Here is an 18,832-nt window from a genome sequence, read left to right as displayed (position 1 = left end):
GAGCAGCTCAGGCGCCCGCCCCTCTCCCTGTGCCTGTCATCAGGGCTTCACCGGGAGCCTCTGGCCTCACCTTCCCAGACCCCTGCCCATCCATCCCCTTAGGTACTTTAGAAAGAGCTGGAAAAGAAGTGACTCAGGACAGCCCTCTGGGCCAGCCTGCTGGGCCTGCCCACCAGACAGAGCACAGGCCCTGCTCTCTGAGGAGGTCCTGCCCTAGTGGCCCCCAGAGGAGGCGACTGGGAAGGCTGGGTCCTTGGTCAGGCAGGCAGGGCTGCCCAGCCTGTGGGGTTGGGGGCAGGAGCGGGGTGGGCACGAGGGAAAGAGAGGGCCTGGGCTCCTACAGCCCAGGGAACTCCAGGGTTGGCCCTCAGCAGCACTGCCCGCCCTGCCCTGCACCCCCTCGGCTAGGGCTGGGCCTACAGGCCCCAGAGGAATGCCTGAGATCGGCAGCCCTCACGGGGTCTGGGCTAGGTCACAGGCAGGTGGGAGCTGACCTGGGCCTCCTGGAAGCAGGCTTGTAGAATCAGGGTCTCCCCTGTGGGTTTGGGACAGGGGGAGGGGATCCTTGTGGGGAAGAACCAAGAAGAGGCCTTCAAATCATTCTCAGGGCAGCGGAAGACCCCCACCTGGGGCTCACAGGGCAGCTGTGTATGTATGAGACCCCTGTGGGGGGGGCCAGGCAAGGGTGACAGGGAGCCAGCAGGCTCTCAGGAGCAGGGTCTCTGCCTCTGTGGCCTTCTCCTGGGAACCCAGTCAGGACTGGGATCCCCAGTAGCAGCCCTGAGGCTTGCTGTGGATGGTCAAGGTCATTCTGAATGGGGACTGGTTGGACAAGTGGAAACAGAGTTTCTGAAGCAAAGGGCTCGGAATGGACAGGTCTTCCGACCTCCAGACTCAGGGTCCAGGACTGGGGGATCCGTTAAATAGACATACGTGGGGCCCGGGTCAGGGGTCCCCTAGCCTGTCCCTCCTTGGCTAAGCAGGGCCTGAGGCCCAGGGCTCTGTGGGACACGTCCAGCTCGGGAGCAGGGCTCCCGGGTCCCTGGGCGCTGCTGCAGCCAGGGGAGCTGCATGCCGGCTGCAGACACGGGTCCAAAGCGTCTACCTTGTTCCACCAGCCCCATGGTGGTACCGGAGGCCGCGGTGGACATTGTGGCCGGAGCGGTGGTCTGTCTGCCCACTGTTAGCACCGGTTAGAGACGAGGGGAGGGGCGGACACAGACGGGGGGCGAGGTGGGGGAAGAGAAGAGACAAAGGAAGCAGAAGAAGATTAGAGTCTAGGCTGAGGGGGCGGCAGTTCCACAGCCCCTGTCTCAGCAGAACCAGAGCCAGGCAGGGCCAGCGGCACTCAAGAGCATTTGCCTCCTTCCTCCTCAGAGAGCCCGAGGCCCCGCGTGGGCAGGATGTGCCCCATCAATGATGGCCCCGCCCAGGGCCCCGCTCCACAGCGAAGGGACAGAAGGGCACTTAGATGCACACACACAGCGAGGACGGACCACGGACTCCGCACACGCAAGCCACACAACAGGGAGTGGGCGGCCGGCCCCACTCGGGTGATGCTGTCCCTGGTGGGCCTGTCGGGGCCTTTGGCCTCAGGGCCCCAGACCCCCCACCCCAGCGGCCGCACGCCCCCAGCCCCGCCCGCCGTCTGTGACCCAGGCAGGGGGCCACCAGCGTGTCCAGAGCTCAGCAGAGAGGCTCCAGACCCCCCTCTCACCTCCCACACACAAGACGGTGCTCAGAAGTTTCAGGACAACGACAGGCCACAGAGGAGCCGACCTACACCTGGACAGACACACGGAGCTGGGGCGTCAGGCGGGGACACAGAGACCCAACACGCAGGGGCAGGCCGGGCGGCCTCCTGGCCCAGGAGCAGGTGGGGCAGACCTGCCCTCAGAGGACAGGGCCCAGGCCAGCAGCAGCGGGGTCGGGGCTGAGGTGGGAGAAGGGCCGGTGGTGGGTAGCAGGCCACTGAGTCTTCCCAGAGAAGGCTGTTCTCACCTGAGAAATTCCGGGTGGCCAGCATGGTGGTGAGGATGGCGCCCTGGGGAGAGACCCACGGCTGAGGCCAGGGCTGTCTGCCAGCCAGGACTCCATCCCCACCCCTTCCCGGCCTCAGCCTGCAGGTGTCCAGCAGGACTCACCCACCGCACCCAGACAAGCCACTCGCTTCCAGAATTAACAGTGACACACCCTGGGCCCTAAACTGCCCCCTGACCAGGGCCTGAAACGTGCCTCAGGATCCCTGGGGTCCCCTGGGGTCTGCCTGTCCCTGATAGTCACAGCCAAGTGTGCTGGACTGTACTCGGCAACGCCCCTGCATGCGGCATGCAGGGTGGGCCAGAACCACCCCTCTCCGTTCTCTCCCCCACCACCCTGTCTACCCAAGCACTAGGGCTGCCGTCCTCACTACCGTGCCCTGAGTGGGAGAGCCAAGCAGAGGGTCAGGGGTGTAGCCCCGGGCCCTCAGGGAAGGCATGAGTGGCTGAGGAGGGGCCAGCAGCACAACCGGAGGCCGGGCCCACTTATGGGCACCTGGTGTCATGTCGGGGGCACTGGGTCCCCCTGACATGCTGTGGTCTACTGACAAGCAGCCTGACCCCAGCGTGGGGCCCTGGAGGGGACAGGCACCTCCATGGGGCGCCGGTTGGTGCTGGGCCCAAGCCTCACCTTGAGCTTCCTTCGGGCGTTGAACTTCTTCAGACACTCTACTGTCTCCTGCCTGTGCATCATGGAGGCCACCGTGGAGCGTTGCTGTGGAAGAGGGGCCAGGGCGAGGCTCAGGGCAGAGGCCAGCTTGCCTGTGTTGGGACAGGACCCGGGGTCAGCCCACCCAGGGTGGCCCCGTGTGGAGGCGACTTACGCAGACCCACGGGTGCTTCAGCGCCTCGTGTGCGGTGATGCGCTTGGCGGGGTTGATGGTCAGCATCTGGTTGATGAGGTTTTTGGCTTCAGGTGTGACTGTGTCCCACTCGGGGGATGGGAACTGGAGGAGAAAACAGTGCTCGGGGAGTCTGTGCCCCCACACTGCCCTGCAGGAGCTGGCCCCCCCGGGGTCAGGGGTCAGGAGGCGGCACTCACGTCGTAGGCGCCGGCCTTGATCTGCTGGTAGAGCTTGTGCTGGTCCTCGTCCCAGAAGGGCGGGTAGCCCACCAGCAGGATGTACAGGATCACGCCTGGGGAGCCAAGGAGTGGGCTCACGCCGCGGCCCACACCCAGGCCCACGTGCCCCTGCACCCGCGGAGCCCACCTCAAGGCCACCGGCCCATTGTTGGCCACTGCAGGGGGGGGGGCATTGGGCAAGGCCCACAGGAATCAGAAGTCCAGTTCCGCAGTTGTGGGCCCGCAGTCAGTGCCTCAGCTCCAACAAGGACCGGGGGCCTGCCTGAAGCTGGCAAACCCCACGAGGGCACTGGGGTCCTGGAGCTCCCCTCCCCCACAGCCCCTGTCAGCACCTGTCACTAGCTGGCAAACAGTGATGTTACCCACAGCCCCATCCATCACCTCTGCCCCACCCATACCCTCTTCCACAAGGTGGCCTGCACAGCAAGGCCCAGCACCCTGGGTGCTGGGAGTGGGGGCAGGGATCATGAGCACAGCAATAGCCAGGGTCCCAGGTCTAGTCTGGGTGGGAGGGGTTCTGGGCTGGGGCAGTGCCCAGGCCAGCCCCGTTCACCACCCCCACCCGCCACTGCCCCCTCTCCCCTGCTCTCCAGCCTCACCGCACGCCCAGATGTCCACTGGCTTGCCATAGGCCTCCTTGCGCAGCACCTCTGGGGACAGGTAGCCCGGCGTGCCAGCGAACCCTGTGGAGAGGGAAGGCCATGTAAGTGCCTGGGGCAGCAGACCCCTCTCCCTGCCCCTCCAGCCGGGTGCTCACCGAACCACGCCTGCTGGTCCCCCTGTACTTCGATAGCCAGGCCAAAGTCCGCCAGCTTCACCGCGGCCCCCTTGCACTTGCTGGCCAGGAGCAGGTTCTCAGGCTGCAGGGGACCCCCAAAGGGGGACAAAACAGAGGTGACAATGGTTTGCAAGGGACACACAGGTCTGACCCTGCTGTGTGGGTGTCTCCCCAGTACTGCTGGCCCCTGTGGGCCCCACCCCACAGCCTACACCCCATTCTGCCCCCTGGGGGCAGGGACAGAAGCCTCTCAGGGAAAAGCTGGCTCTCAGAGTGTGACTGGGACCCTGCAGACCAGGACAGAGAACTCAGAATGCTGGACCAGAACCGAGTGTACCCTATCAGCCCTGGTGGGCCCCCGTCAGCAGTGGGGTATCCCCCCCTGCCCCATGTCTGGCTGCTTAGAGACATGGTAGGGGGCTGTGTGATGGGGGTGCAGGTACTTCCTGCAAGGTGCTGACCCCTAAGGACCAGGAGGAATGGCAAGGGCCCCTAAGCCAGGGCAGCACAGCACATCTGCCCACCACACCACGGCTCTCAGTTCAGTGGGAGGGGCTCTATCTGGCCCCCATCCAGCCCACAGCACAGGTAGGAAAGGCCTGCCTCTGCACCTCAGGGAGCAGAGCCCTTGCTCAGGGAGGAAGGACATCAGTCCCAGGTCTGACGGGGACACTTGTATGCTGTGCCCCGTATGCTGGGCTCCTACCGTCCCAGCCTATGTCACCAGCCTTACCACCTCCCAGCCGTCAGTGCTCAGAGCCTTGGCTGCTGGACTCCTCATCCCAGACCACCAGGGCTCCCTCCCCACAGGCAAGCCCGCAGAGACCACAGGGCCACTTGGGGACAAGAAGGAAGGGTTCCATGGCAAGTAGTTTCACAGGGCGATCTGACCACAAATCCCCAGCTCTGTGGATCACAGTGGGTCCTCAGGCCCCAGGACTGCAGCTTCTGTAGTGAGAGGCTGACCTTTGCTTTGAGCCAGCCTGGCCCACTGTTTCTGTGTATCCAGGATTACACACCTTTGAAGTGGGGGAACCACCCTCAACAGAGCTCACAACCTAGTTCCCTGTCCTGCAGTTCCTCCCCACTTCGCTCTTTCCCCCCTCCATGTGACCTTCCCTCCTCATGTGCCCCTTAATTCAAAAGAACCTACAAAACACTGTTATCAGGAGGGTCTTTGACCTTGATCCCCAGCAGTGTCCTCCATGTGGCTCAGAAAACCCTCATAAATTCCTTACAGGCTTGGACGTTTTTATGTCAACACACTTGAACACCACCAAGACCAACCCCGCAGCCCAGCTTTGTGGACACTGCTTACAACCGGAAGTTCTAGGGCTCCTGAGAGTCAGAGTGTGTCAGCGCCAAGCTTGGCCAGCATGAGGTGGCCGGGGACCCGACCTCTGACATCGGGCAGGAATGCAGCTGGGGCTGGACCTGAATCTACAGATCCCTGCCCTGGGAAAGAGCAGCAGCTGCTGCCCTGCTGGGCCCCTCCCTCTGCCTGATGGAGACGGCCTCTCTGCTGTCCCCACTCTCCCTCCTTGGCCAGAGCTCTGAGAGACTCAGACAGGACAGGGTCCTCTCCAGAGCAGGGACAGGCTGTTCCCCAGACCTGGCTGAAAGACCTGCCCCCACATCCTTTTTCCCAGCAGGGCTCCCGTGTGTCTGCTCCATGCCTCTGCCTTGGCCTCAAAGTTGGCTGTGGGTCTTGGGGTCTGGGAATGAGGTGGGGACTTCTGCCTGCTCCCATGGCCCCTCCTCTCAGGGGTCCCGAGTGAGGCCCATTCAGACAAGACACAGTGACCGGCAGTGGCACAAGCACAGAAGGCAGACACGTGAAAAGACGGTGATCACTGGAACATGCACAAAGGGAGCCGGGACACGGAAGGGCACAGGAGAGGGTGCTGGGCCTGCTCCTGGCATGATGTAGTCCTCAGAGCACCGCACGGAGCTCAGCTCTCACACACATGCCCTCAATGGCCCATGGAAGGTGCGACCCCATTCATTCAGTGCCAGCGCCAGCGGAAGGTTGTCTCAACCGCCACTAGAGGGTCCCCCACCGCAGACAGGAAACCGACGGAACCAGCCTGGAGAGAGCTGGAGTCCAAGAAAGTGAGCGGGAGAAGGAGGGGGAAGGGTGGCCCGGGTTCCCCCTAAAGGCCCTCCCCTTCCCCTCCCCCCACAACGGGCCCTATGTCCCAGGGTGACCAGCCTTTTGGAAGGTCTGCAGCCACTTCACCCAGGGCCAAGCTGAGCCGAGGGCCACAGGGACTTGGGGAAGGGGCCGGGAGTTTGCAGACTCTAGAGGCCGGACCCCGACCCCCCCCCCGCCCTTGAGCACACTACGCATGGGTCTCACTTGCCAGGTCCACATCTCAACCCAGAGAGCAGAGAGTGAGACCCGGAAGGTACACGTGCTCACAGACTGATTTTTGACAGCTGCCCCCTCTTGGCCCTGGAGCCTAGGGGTGCGAAGGCTGTGCGCAGTCCCGAGCACGCGCACGCATGCACGCGCACGCGCACTCATCACTCGCACAGTCTCACACGTGCACGCACCTCATGCGCGCATGTGTGAGAACAGCCCCCACATACATGGTGCCCCAAGCCTCCTCTCCTGGGACATGCAGGCACAGACTGCGGACCCCGGCACAGCGCGGGGCGGGGACTCACCTTGAGGTCCCTGTGGACGACCCCCATTTGGTGGCAATGGAGAACCGCCTCCAGGATCTGCTGGATGCAGTGACTGCGGCAGACAGCACGTGCATTAGTGCGGGGCCCGGGGGTGCAGGAGCCAGGGTGGGGGCTGTGTGTCACTAGGGGGATTCCAGCCTGGCAGGGCCGGAGGAGGCAGGGAGTCAAGGCGCTGTCCGCCACGTGGGAACAGAGACGCTGGCCGGGGAGGCCTTTGGGGTCCCTTCCTCACCTTCAGGTCAGCTCAGGCAGGCCAGGCCCCTGGGCCACCCCCGCCCCCCACCAGGCCCACCTGGCGACACTCAGAGGAAACTGCCAGGCTCCACAGAGCGCCTCCCCAGGCTCATACTGGCCAAGCCTGACCTTGAGCTGGCCATCTGAGAGGGAGGCCAGGGCAGAGCCCACACCCTACAAGGCAGGCTGGGGACCCCAGGCAGGGAAAGGGCAGAGGTGAAAGAACAGAGGACAGAGGGCAGGTGGGCACCCAGGTGTGGGCAGTGCCGATGCTGCATCCCCCATCACTCGTGGGCCAGAGCAGGTACCTCTAATAAACTGGAACACCCACACCAGCGGCCAGCCCCCCGCCACTCCAGACTGGACAGCTCAGCTCTGCAGCAGCCCAGAGGCCCCAGGGAAAAGTCCGGGTTGCCCTAGGCACCTCCAACACCCAAGCTCTACAACGTCACCTGCACATCAGGTCAGACGTCCCCAGCCCCATACACACAAGACCCTTCGGCCTGAGCCTGCCCCACCAAATGTCCAAAAGGTTTCCAGAAGCCCCCAAAGCCAGGCACAGGCCCCACGGGGTCCCCCACCACCCCTGTGGCATTGGCAGCTACGTGAGGCTGGCAGGTTGCAGGTTGTCTGGAGCCCATCACCTGGGCTCTCCCTCACAGTCCCTCTGGCTGAGCCGAGGGGGAGACAGGCAGATTCCCCCAGGACACTTCCTGCCACTGCCGGACCCTGTGGAATGACAGGATCAACTGGAGGCTCTGTTCTCCTGATGTTCCTGATGACAGATGGGGCAAATGGGTGGGGACCAGCCCACTCCCCAAAAGATAATGGACATATCTAGAGACCACCAGCCACTGCAAGGAAGAGCAGACCAGAGTTCCTCCCCCACCGCGGTAGAACCCAGAGCCGAGAACCAACAATGATGGATTCCTGGCAGCCATGCCCTTTGATGGCCACCAAGGGCTGGAACCACAGTCCCGTTCTGTCCGCCCCCACCCCTGGTCACCACCCCCCAGCTCCTGCCACATCCAGCGCCACCCCACCCCTCTGCTCTGTCACTTCAGACACCCCTCGGGCTGGCCTGGCCTGCAGGCTGGTCCAGAGGCCTGTCCTGTTCACATGGAGGCGCCCTCCCCCAAATTCTGGAAGGCTCCGCCAGGACAGGCCACTGCACAGCTGCTGGGACTCTGCACGGGGCTGCCAGCTGATCAGCCTCGCCCTGCACCACTGAGGCCAGACCCTGGCTCTGCTCCCTGGTGGGGAGTGGTCCGTGCACCTAGCTGTGAGCCCTGTGTGCCTGTGGAGACCCTAACCTTCCTTCTGTGACCAGCCCGCCACACCCTGGGGAGGCCTCTCAGCCCTGACCATCCGACACCGCACATACTGGTTCCAGCTTTGGGTTTTGTATCTTCAGCTCAGAGGCCTCACCCTCCAGAATGCCCTCCCAAGTTTCCGTGTGTGGTGTCCTCAAAGCACCCACATGGTCCCCCCTGCAGTCGCAGGCAGCCTGTCCTCTATGTGGGTATGTGGGCAGCATCTGTCTCCACTGACTGTGGCTGCAGTGACCACGGGAACGTGCTATTCTCTCCTCTCAGGTGTGTCCTTGACCCTTGCCTTACAGCACGTGTTCCCCAAATGTCTGTCTGCCACAGCTCCACTCATAAGGTGGACTGGGACAGGTGGGCTTTGGTCCTGCCCTCCTCCAATTCCCCTCCCGGGGGTGCAGGACTCCTGCTGAGTGGCACTCGGCCTGCACCTCTCCTGAGCATCGTGGGCTGGGCCAGCAGCGCTGACATCCAGCCCTGCGTTTCTGCCCTGTCCACTGTCCTTCAGGCCCTGCCTGATGTGTCAGGGACACCCTGAGGGACACCCGTGCAGGTAGGACACAGACTTTCCCTGGCCTTGCTCCCCATGCTCACGAAGAGCCAGATGAGCAAACCAGGCTCCGCAAGAGAAAACGGGAGACCACCTGCCGACAAGGCAGTGTTGGCCCATCTCCAGCTGGTTCTTCACAGTGTCCCCAGCATGGGGGTCACCTCTTTAGCCTACAAGCGGGCAGGACACCCAGCTGCCTGGAGAGCAGCCCATTCCAGCAGCCCTGCCTGTGGGAACTTCTGGGGACAGCCCCTGGGAACCCCTTTACTTTGCTCCTGCCCTGCCTCCAAGCTGACTGAAACCATGGCCTGAGGACATGAGGTCGCCTGACCATGGTCGGTCCAGAGGTCTCCTCCCTTCCTCATGGGACCGTTTGTCATGTTCTGACAATTCAGAAAGTCACTTTCGTGTTCCGAGTGGTCCTGAGGGGCATCCCAGAGGCTGGCCAGTCCTGGACATGTGCTCTGGGTTCTGGTCCCTCTCCTTCTCCGGGACAGCCAGTGCTCCCACAGCCCTTTCACTATCTTGCACGAGCCACATTGGTTTTTAGGGTTTTTAGGGTGGGTTGTAAAGATTTTGAACTTTGCTTTCCCACGTGTGAAAAGAGATGCCTTGCTTTCCTCACCTGCTTCCCACCTCCTGGGCTGCAGGAGAGTTCAGAGAGGCAGCCCCATCTGCCTGGCCTCCCCCTCCAGGGACTCGAGCTTGGGACCCACTCATTGTGCTGAGCTCTGAGCAGCAAGCCCTGCGCACGCCCTGGAAGGTCGCTGGCCAGGGCAGGGCCCTGCTCTGGGTGTCTGGGGGCTCCTGCCTCCCACAACCCTGAGTCCTTCCTCTGGGGGTTCCCAGGGGAAATGTAGTCCCCTTGGGGTGCCCGTGGTGATGGCCAAACTCCCTCCCGTCCCAGGCAGAGCACCCACTCCATGGTCAAACGCAGGTCTCCAACTCAGAGGAGGGTCCAGGACCCCCGGGGGAATTTTCCCAGCAGGGATAGCTGGAGGACTGTCCCTCTGCCCTGCCACGCCTCCTCCTGGCCTGGCTGTAAGAAGGAACTAGGCATCCTGGGAGGAGCCCCAGAGCGGGGGCCCTGTTTTTTCTGGGGCCAATGCCAAGGGGCCCCAAAGGCCACTGAAGCCCAACCACAAAAGAGGGCAGGATGCCAGTGGAAGGGATCCCCCGGAGTGAAGGGGTGAGGCCTGAGAGGGAGGGGCAGGTGGCGAGGGAGGGGCTCGTGGTTGCAGGTGTTTGGGGGCCTGTGTGCAGTATGGCTGGATTGTGGGGCACAGTTGCAATGTGGGCAGGGGCATGGGGGCATGGTCAGAGTGTGGGTGCAGTTGGGCATGGTGGGAGATGTGGGCCTCATGGGGCCTGGATGGGGGTGTGGGTGTGGTCGGGGAATGTGGTGAGGTCAGGGGTATGGTCAGCCTGTGGGCGTACACAGGGCTCCACAGCAAGGCCCTGTGAGATGATGGCCAATGGTCCAGGGACCCTAGGCCTGAGTGGGGCCGGGGCTGTGGGCCATGCCTCCTCCTCAGGGCTCGTGCTGCAGTGCAGGGCCTGCATCACGCCCTGGGGCCAGGCCCAGTGGCCGGCGCTGAGGATTCAGGAGCCAGGCTGCATGGTCCGGACAGGGAAATGAGAGTGAAGGCAAACAACCTTCCCAAGCATCCAAGTGCTATCCCTTCACTGAGTGCAAGTTCAGCCTGGGGCTGGACTCGTAGACCATGTCATGTGGGCCATGACAGCCCTTCTGGGGGTGGCCAGTGGGACCCTCTTCTCAAGGCCTGGCCTGCCTCTGCTGCCCAGGAGCCCTTGGCCCTGGCAGATGTGAGGGTGGCCTGGGCCCTGGATCCCCACCTCCCACAGGCAAGCAGGCAGGCACCCACACCAGGACAGACCCACAGAGCATGGCGGAGTGGGCAGAGGTGGCTGTGCCCCACCTTCTACTTTTTCAGTAAGTGGAAAATAAAAAGTGTTTTCTCCTCTCGAAACAGACAGGCCTCTCCCAGGGTGTTTTCGAAATGAAAGTCCTTCATCCAGGAGCCTCAGAAGATCAGCCAGTGCCCCTGCACCCTCGGGTCTGGCCTCGCCTCCCCATCCCTGACCGCCCCTGTCCCCAGCCCCAGCTGTCCAGCGCAGGCTCACCAGGACCCATGCACACCTTTTCCCAGGGCCTCAGGCTGTCACCTACAGGCAAGGTGGCCTGTGGGTGCAGAAGCAAGTCACAAAAAGCTACTTCAAAAATATTCATTTTTCAAAGTAATACATATTCATTGAAGAAATTTTTAAAAATAGACAAAGAAGATTAAAAAGCTGAAATGCATCCATAATTCTACCCCCTAAAGAGGGCCACTGACAGCTTTTTTTCTTTTTGTCAATGTGTGTCTCCTTGGGCCGGGCACCAGGTGGCGTGGCAGGGAGTAACCGCCCTCAGTGGCCTCCAAGATGAGAGGCACTATGAAGAGTGACATCCCGGCCATGGATCAGGGTGGCATCTGGCAGACAAGCATGGGACACAGCAGGTCACAGTGGCTGACCCTTCCAGGGTGGGGCCCTGCCAACCCCCAGCAGCCGCGCTGCAGATTGCAGTTCTGAGGCTACCAGTCCCCTCCACCCTCTGGTGAGGGCTGAACCCAGGGGGAAGGGGTGCCCAGCACCCTCTCGGAGGCCCCACCCCAACACAGTCCCCATTCTTCCATCCCTTGCACGGGAACCTGACTTCCTGCCGCTGCCTCAGAGACCCTGGGAGGGGACTCCAGGGACAACAGCCAGACACAGGGGCCCTCTCTTGTCATAAGGGTGGCCCTGGAGGATGTCTGGAAAGGGAATCCTGATCTGTCTTTGGGACAAGCATTTGAAAACTTTACGTCCCCGTGAGGAAGGTGGCCTGGGGGTGCCAGCCGAGAGTTATCAACCGACATCTGAGGGAGGGGCAGGAGGGTGCCCATGACCACCCTGCTCTCCACCTGCCACCAGCCACCCCCAGGATGGCACCCCGCTGTGGGGCACTTCCCACCTGGGGAAAGCAAGGAGGCCCAGGCCCTCACACTTGACAGGCGGTGACAAGTCTGGGGGCTGACAACTTTGTCTGGCTGACACAGTTGCCTGGTCCATGTCGGGACAACGTGGGCCAGAGGGGCAGGAGTGGGGCTGAGGAAGGGGAGGGCAGGACAGGGCGGTGTGGGGGTCCACACCCACCTGGCATCCGCCTCACTGTAGTACTCTCTTGCCACAATGTCCTCAAAGAGCTCCCCACCAGTGACCCTGCAGGAAAGTACACAGAAGTCATGATCTGGGGGCCCCTGTCACCCTGTCCCCTCCATTACTGTCTCTACCGTCCCCACCTCCACCACCAACCCCTCTGCACCATCGCCACTGCCACCAGGACTGCTGGCTTCGCGAGGTCTCCCATGGGCGCCACCCGACAGTCTGCCCTCACACCCTCTCCCACAGCACTGGGTTCCAGGGGCCCTTCTTCCTCACTCCCCAGGGGACACCAGCCATCTTCTCTTGCTGGCCCCCTCAGCCTCTCTCCACGCCTGCCCATTATGTGGGCCAGGAGGGACAATAGCCTCTTGTGGGCACACGCACATGTGCACATGTTCACACAGTTACACGTACAAGCATGCACACACACCATTCCCTCCCCCTTGTCTGCTCCTGAATCACAGACACCCATCAGCTACCAACTGGACAAGGCCCCGCTCCAGCTTGGTGGTCCAAACACTTCCTGGGGAAACAGGGATGACAGCGTGTGTGCCTCATCTAAGGGACCAGGGGGTGGCCATTTCAGGGTCCAGCCTTGGCCTGGCAGCCCTGGCCACCGGACTGGTGACTCAAAGTAGTGTCTTATGGGACACAGGGCTACTGAGGTGGCCACACCCTTGCAGGGACTGTCCCGGCTCCTCTTGACCGAGGAATCAGAGTGGGCTGAGGGCTCCCCAGGCCTCTGTGCAGCCGTCACTGTGGTGGCAGCACCCAGTGGGGCTTTCCTGGCCCTGTCACAGCCTGGAGGCCACACAGAGCGGCCTGAGGCACATGGCCCCTGCCCACCCCCGTCTGTGCAGCCCCGTCCCCCGTGGTGGTGACTCACAGACAGCTAAATACAGCCTCGCAGGGCGCTGTTGGGAGCGAGGGGTGAGGTCACCGCTGCTAAATTCAGCAGCCAGGGAGGGCGGCGGAGGCCCCAGATGCCTTCTCACTCAGCCCCCGCACACGCACACACGTGCACATGCCCCACGGAGCACACACACCCAGTACATGCACCTCCACACAGAGACATGCATGTACTCACAGATCATGCATGCACACACAGTCGTGTCCGTGTCATCACTCACATCTATGCTGACATCCACACACGCACACTCAACATACACAAACGCACATGTGCATCTGGAGCCACACGTGGGCATTCTTACACACAGGCACATGCTGGTGCCCGCCATGGGGGACACACTGAGGGAAACAAGGGGATGGAAGCCAAGCACCTGCCCCTTTGCAGGCCTCCCCTTCCTCTCTCCAGTGTGTTCCTGCTGGAGAAGAGGACCCAGCACCGTGGCCTTGGCCTCTGGGACCGCATCACTCACTGCTAAGCAAATGGGAAGGTGGGGGAGCCTGGGCAGGCACCTGGGACTGCCCACCAGGGGCAAGGGCGGCCCCAGACCCCACCCAGGCCCAACCTGAGCACTTACAGATCAAAGACGAGGTAGTGAAACCCTTCTTCGGAGATGCTGTCGTGCAGGCGCACTGTGGGGACAGGAGAGACCGTGAGGGCTGGCGGCTGAGCTGCCCTGGTGCAAGGGGGTGAGCTCACCCTTCCCAGGGCCTGGGGCTCCCACAACATGGGGCAGGAAGGCAGAGTTGGGTGTACGCGCGGGCCCTGCTGGTCTGCAGCCCCAGGTCTATGTCCAAGGGCCGCCCAGGTGTCTGGACTGGCTCACAGACTGGGCCCCAAAGGAGCCACTGAGGGGCATGGGGAGAGGAGCCGAGGGGCAAGGACCCCAGAGAGATGGCCACACACCCAGCGAGACATGAGTCTCAAAGGCTCCGACCCGGTGCTCCAGTTCCAGACTGTGAGGTCAGCAGTACAATGCTTTTCTACCCCTGAGCCTACAGCCGTGCCGGCCCAGGCCGGTGATGACAATGGGGCTAGTGACAGAGAACTAAACTCCAGCATGGGGAGGCCAGCCCAGCACCTCCTCTCCCTGAGCAGGAGGTGCGCAGCCCTGAACAGCAAATTTTTCTGGGGATGGTTTGCTCTGGACACCGCCCCCCCAGGTACTGGATTCTGCCCTGCACCCCAGGCAGCCGTACTTGGATGCTGCTCTCAGCACTTGGCATCCAAGCTCTCCAAGGAAGAACGTCCGAGGGTTTGCATGCATTTCATGGCCACACGATCAGCATGTGGGGTGCTGCCTGTGGGGAGTAGGGTGTAGGGCTGGGCCCCCACCCCCTGGTGGTTCAGCTTCTCCTTAGAGACAAGGTAGGCCCTGGGCAGAGGAGACAGCCAAGTCTCCTCTGCCCAGGGCCTACCTTGTCTCTAAGGAGACCGCGGCTCCCCCACTGGGAGCCGACCATCCCGAGAGGTTACACATGGGAAGTGGGCCACAGCCCACAAAGGCCGAGAGCAGCAGTGTGGACAGGGAGGGGTTCAGGCCCCCACCCCCAGCTGGTGCCTTCGACATCTCCCTAGTTTCTAACTGTCTCCAGCATCCTCCCACTTCTGGTCCCTCCCACCCAGGGGCCCAGCTTCTCCTTTCCAGGAAACCCATAGTGCTTGCAGTGACCTGTGACCTGGGGCCAAAGCCTGACAGAACCCCCCCAGGGACACTGCTGGGACCTCTCTCTGCTCCCATGCAGGGGACCTGACTTCCCAGGGGTCCAGAATTCTGGAAAGCCGAAGGCCTTCTTCCTGGTGGAGGCCACCCTGCCCAGACCCCTACCCCACAGCACCACTGACGGGAGCCAGACCCCAGGCCCTGCTGATGGAGGACGGGTCCCATGGGCGGGACCCACCGGGACCCACCCATGGGACCCGCCCTCCATCCCCGGAGGACTCCGGGGTCTGTGTGGGAGCTGAGGCTGTGTGCACATGGACACGTTTAAAAATACATTTTTAATACTTAAAAATAGTTGCATATTATTTTAATGGTTCAGAAGAAAACCTAGCTAGCACCTCAGAACCACAGCTTCAGACAGAGCTGAGGAAAGAGCGAACTGCCAGAATCTATTTAAATAAAAACAGCAAGTAAGACAGGCAGGTGGCAGGCACGCAGGACCACACAGCCCCTAAGAGTCTAGTGGGGCAGCCCCAGGAGCAGACACCCCAGCCCGGGGTGAAGGGGGAGGAGTCTCAGGGATGCACACCCCTCTGCTGGAGCCTCAGCTCCTCCAGGGCCTGCTCCCCAAGTCCCAGGCCAGGGGGCCACCACGGGGTCCCTCTCAGACCCCATCCCTGGACCTGTGTTGTCCCTGACAGGTGTGCTCCCCCTCCCGTGCTCTACAGTTTGGTCAGCTGCGGGCTGAACCAGGGGTGGCAACGTGGGCCCTCAGCACAAAGTCACCCGTCCCCTTGGCCCACCTGCACTGGTCTCCGCAGGACGTCTTCCCAAGGCCGCGCCTCTCTGGCACCAGCGTGGGAGGGAGTACAGTGCCAGCCCCAAAACAAGGGGTAGAAGTTTGCCATCACAGAGCCAGGCCTGGGAGCGGGGAGGGCTGGTGCGCAGAGGGGAGGCTGGGAGAGGCCAGGGAAGGTCAGATGAGCCTCTGAGCAGAGGGTAATGGGCTCTGCTTAATCCCAATGGGGCGCCGGCCACATTTAACAAGGCTGTGAGATTCTGCCTGTGAGGGTCTGTTTAATCTGCCACCTCAGGGACCCTGGGGACAACAAGGGGGTTTGGGGACCTGCTTGCCTGCTGAGTGGCAGCTTCTAAGTGCCCTGCTTCCAGCCCCAAAGTGAGGTGGAAGCCCCCTTGCCCTTGGCTGGGTCTCAGCTCCAGACTTCCTGGTCCCTACACAGGCTGAATTGGGCATTCAGGACAAGGGGGTGGGTAAAGGAGCCAACCTGAGGTCTCTTGGGACAGGCAGGTACAACACAGACATGTGTGCGGGGCCTCTGTGAGTTGTGCTTGTTCTGGACACCCGGGGGCAGCAGGGCCTAGCTTGTCCCCGCCTTGTCCCCATGCAAGGCTCTCTACCCAGGGAAGGCACTTGGCTGTCTCCTCTGCCCAGGGCCTACCTTGTCTCTAAGGAGAAGCTGAACCACCAGGGGGTGGGGGCCCAGCCCTACACCCTACTCCCCACGGGCAGCACCCCACATGCTGATCGTGTGGCCATGAAATGCATGCAAACCCTTGGACGTTCTTCCTTGGAGAGCTGGGCTCCCTGCGCTCCTGCGCAGCCTTTGCAGGAACAGAGTGAGGCAGGGTGCAGTGAGGCCCCCCAGACTAATGGACAAAAAGGCTTGGTGGTCCCTTCAGCCAAGAACGCAGAGCCCCACCCAGCTCAGCAGCCCGCTGCCCAGCGCACACCCACGGAGCGGGAGGCAGTGCCAGACAGGCTGCTGCCACTGGCGCTCATGGCCACCCAAGCAACAGGCAGAGAGCCCCTGTCGATGATGGGTGAACAGAGCATCACCAACCCCTGTGCACCAAGGGGGCACCAGCAGCCTGGACAGGGAAGGGAACCCTGCCGTTTGCTGCAACAAGGATGGCCTTGCAGATGTCATGCCCGGGAAAGAAGCTGTCACCGAAGGACACATGCTGTGTGATCCCACAGCGGGGAGGCTGCCAGAGCCATCAGTTCACAGCTCTGCCTCCTCCGTGTTCTGGAATGTTCCGTCTAAGCCCCAAAGTCTCAGCTCTGCCTCCCCCGTGTTCTGGAATGAAGCTGCAGCAAGGACCTCGGGGACCGCTCGGCACTGACCCAGAACCGTGCCAAGCACAGCTCGGCGTCTTGCGGAAGAGCTGCCCACAAACTCCTTCCCAAAGAGCATCTGGGCCCCTCCCCTGCCTGAGGGGACTCCTGAAAGTCATTCAGAATGGGGGCTCAGCCTTGGCTGGTGCTCAGGGGTCACAGGCCTGGGGCTGGTGAGGAGAGGGTGTGTGCAGAGCAAGCCTGGACATGATGCCTGGTGGCAGAAGGGCCCCACTCAGTGGGGGAGTCAGACTGGACCCCTGGGTGTGCAGGGACATCCCCCAGCCAGTGAGGAGTGGGCTGGGGCCCCTGTGGACGCCGTGTCAGAATCCCAGTGCACTGGCATAGACTCCTGGGGCCCCCAGCCTCTCTCTTTCAGGACGGGTCAGAAATTTGACCCCAGTGACCCCAGAAGACTCAGCCTCAGAGTCTGTAACTAAAGAGCAGGGGCCAGGCCCCCAGGAAATGAGACACTGCCCCCCCAATGCCCCTAACAGGCCCCCCACATTTGGGCCAGCACAGCTAGAGAAGAGTCAGGACCCTGGAGGGGCCAGGGTCCCCAGGGTCAGCTCTGAGGACTGGCCAGTCACAGAGGGTGGACAGGGACTCTCCGTGGTGCAGCCGGCCATAACCTCCCACAGGGGCGGCCCCACCCCAAGAATCCCTCCAGGAGGAGACGTTCTGTTGGGGCCAGAGGGTGGGGGCATCAGTGGGGAAGGGGACAGAAGCCTTTGGTGTCTGGAAGGGACAGGCTGCCTGCTGGCGGGAGGGAGGTGTGACCCCGCCCCGCCCCCTCAGCCTCTCACCTATGTTGGAGTGCTTCAGGAGGCGGCAGATCCGAGCCTCTCTCTCCAGCTTCTGGTGATCTGGGGACAGAAAGGGACATGGAGTCACCTGCTGCCCCAGCAGCCAGTCACTCCTTATGCCTCGCACCAGGCCAGCTGCCAGCCATAAGACTCATGGGCAAGGGACCCACCTGACACCTGCAGCTTTGGCCTTCTGACCACCTGCACCTGAGGAGGACTTGTGTGTCCCCAGAGGTGACTGCCCAGTGCAGCAGGCAGGGAGTGGGAAGTTCTCCCTTGCTTCAAAAGTCCCCCCAGGGGATTCAGGAAGATAGGAAGTGTACATTAGCAGCTGGACAGACGGCACTGGCTTGGCCTGTCACTCATCCTCCTCCCACAGCAGAAGAGCTTTCTGCAGAAGCCTAATTTGCTCCTTGGAGGTGGCTGTCTGGTGGCTGTCCTGCCAAGGGCCTTGGGCAAGACATCTGGAAAGAGGGCACAGTACCTGACCCCCACCCCATGCACAAGCCACAGCCAGGGGCCCAAGTCTGGTGGGTGTGTTTACACAAAGTTGGCAGCGGGTGTCGATGTCACGGAGGTCCTGGCCCTGTGCCCACACCCCCCAGACGTCGGACCTCCATTCCAGAGGCCACCCCTCCCCTGAGGACCCAGCAATGTTCCCACCAGAAACAGAGGCAGCAGGAGGATTTTGAAAGCTGATGGAGATCATAGAAGCAAAAACCTGAAAACACCCTCATTCCCCCGACTGGAGAACGCAGAAATCACTGCGGCAGCAGCACACAACTGGACTCACCGGGCGACTGTGCGCATCCCCGATGCCCAACACAAGGCTGCGTGGGAAAAGCCGGACTGTGCTGTGTTCACACACGTGCCATCACACATGCACTCACACACAAAAAAACACACATGCACACCTGTGGTGTTGGAAAAGCAGAACCCAGGCCATGTTCTGTTATGTCTTCGTCTATTTGTCCATTTGGTGGGGGTGCGGGGCTACTCCCCAGTCTGGGGACACTGTGGCTGCCACCCAGAAGCAGGGACGAGACCCTGTGGCTGTGGGGGGATCAGGACACATGTATGTACTTGCAAACACACATGTGTGTTTCCTGAATGAGGAAGTTACCCTGTGGACAGAAGTCCCCAGGAGAGAGGGGCCACCGGCGGCGGCCAGCTGGGCCCCCCTCCCCCAGGACAGGCACTGTTGCCTGCTGGGGTTGCTCACGGCCCCAGCACCTTGCCTGGCCGCCCGAGTCCCTGGCGCTAGGAGGGCTTCCTCACAACCCCTTACAGCCACACAGTCCCGTCTCCACAGCTGGGTGGCAGCCACGGTGTCCGCAGACCTGGGAGCAGCCCCGCACCCCCACCAGACGGACAAATGAACGAAGACACAACAGAATACGGCCTGGGTCCT

The 18,832-nt window shown here is 62.2% G+C and overlaps 1 protein-coding gene across 9 annotated transcripts in view; it reads right to left on the bottom strand.

Annotated features, from left to right (window-relative positions):
• The window catches only part of CAMK2B (calcium/calmodulin dependent protein kinase II beta), a 52,224-nt gene that overhangs the window by 14,458 nt on the left and 18,934 nt on the right, over positions 1–18,832 (bottom strand). For 6 of the 9 annotated variants that reach the window (XM_053654827.1, XM_053654821.1, XM_053654825.1 and 3 more), the window contains exons 3-13: positions 17,422–17,481; positions 13,393–13,447; positions 11,900–11,965; positions 6,572–6,644; positions 3,881–3,983; positions 3,723–3,806; positions 3,082–3,176; positions 2,864–2,986; positions 2,671–2,754; positions 2,002–2,044; positions 1,106–1,180 (exon numbers count right to left, since the gene is read on the bottom strand). In XM_053654827.1, coding sequence (XP_053510802.1) covers positions 1,106–1,180; positions 2,002–2,044; positions 2,671–2,754; positions 2,864–2,986; positions 3,082–3,176; positions 3,723–3,806; positions 3,881–3,983; positions 6,572–6,644; positions 11,900–11,965; positions 13,393–13,447; positions 17,422–17,481 — 861 coding nt within the window. The remainder of the gene's footprint in view (positions 1–1,105; positions 1,181–2,001; positions 2,045–2,670; positions 2,755–2,863; positions 2,987–3,081; positions 3,177–3,722; positions 3,807–3,880; positions 3,984–6,571; positions 6,645–11,899; positions 11,966–13,392; positions 13,448–17,421; positions 17,482–18,832) is intronic. The other 3 variants (XM_053654824.1, XM_053654826.1, XM_037150305.2) reach the window with 1 other exon arrangement.

Source organism: Artibeus jamaicensis, unplaced genomic scaffold, assembly GCF_021234435.1.
Source record: "Artibeus jamaicensis isolate MK-2021 breed Jamaican fruit bat unplaced genomic scaffold, CSHL_Jam_final contig_886, whole genome shotgun sequence".
Taxonomy (NCBI): domain Eukaryota; kingdom Metazoa; phylum Chordata; class Mammalia; order Chiroptera; family Phyllostomidae; genus Artibeus; species Artibeus jamaicensis.
This window is presented reverse-complemented; position numbering and strand designations above follow the sequence as displayed.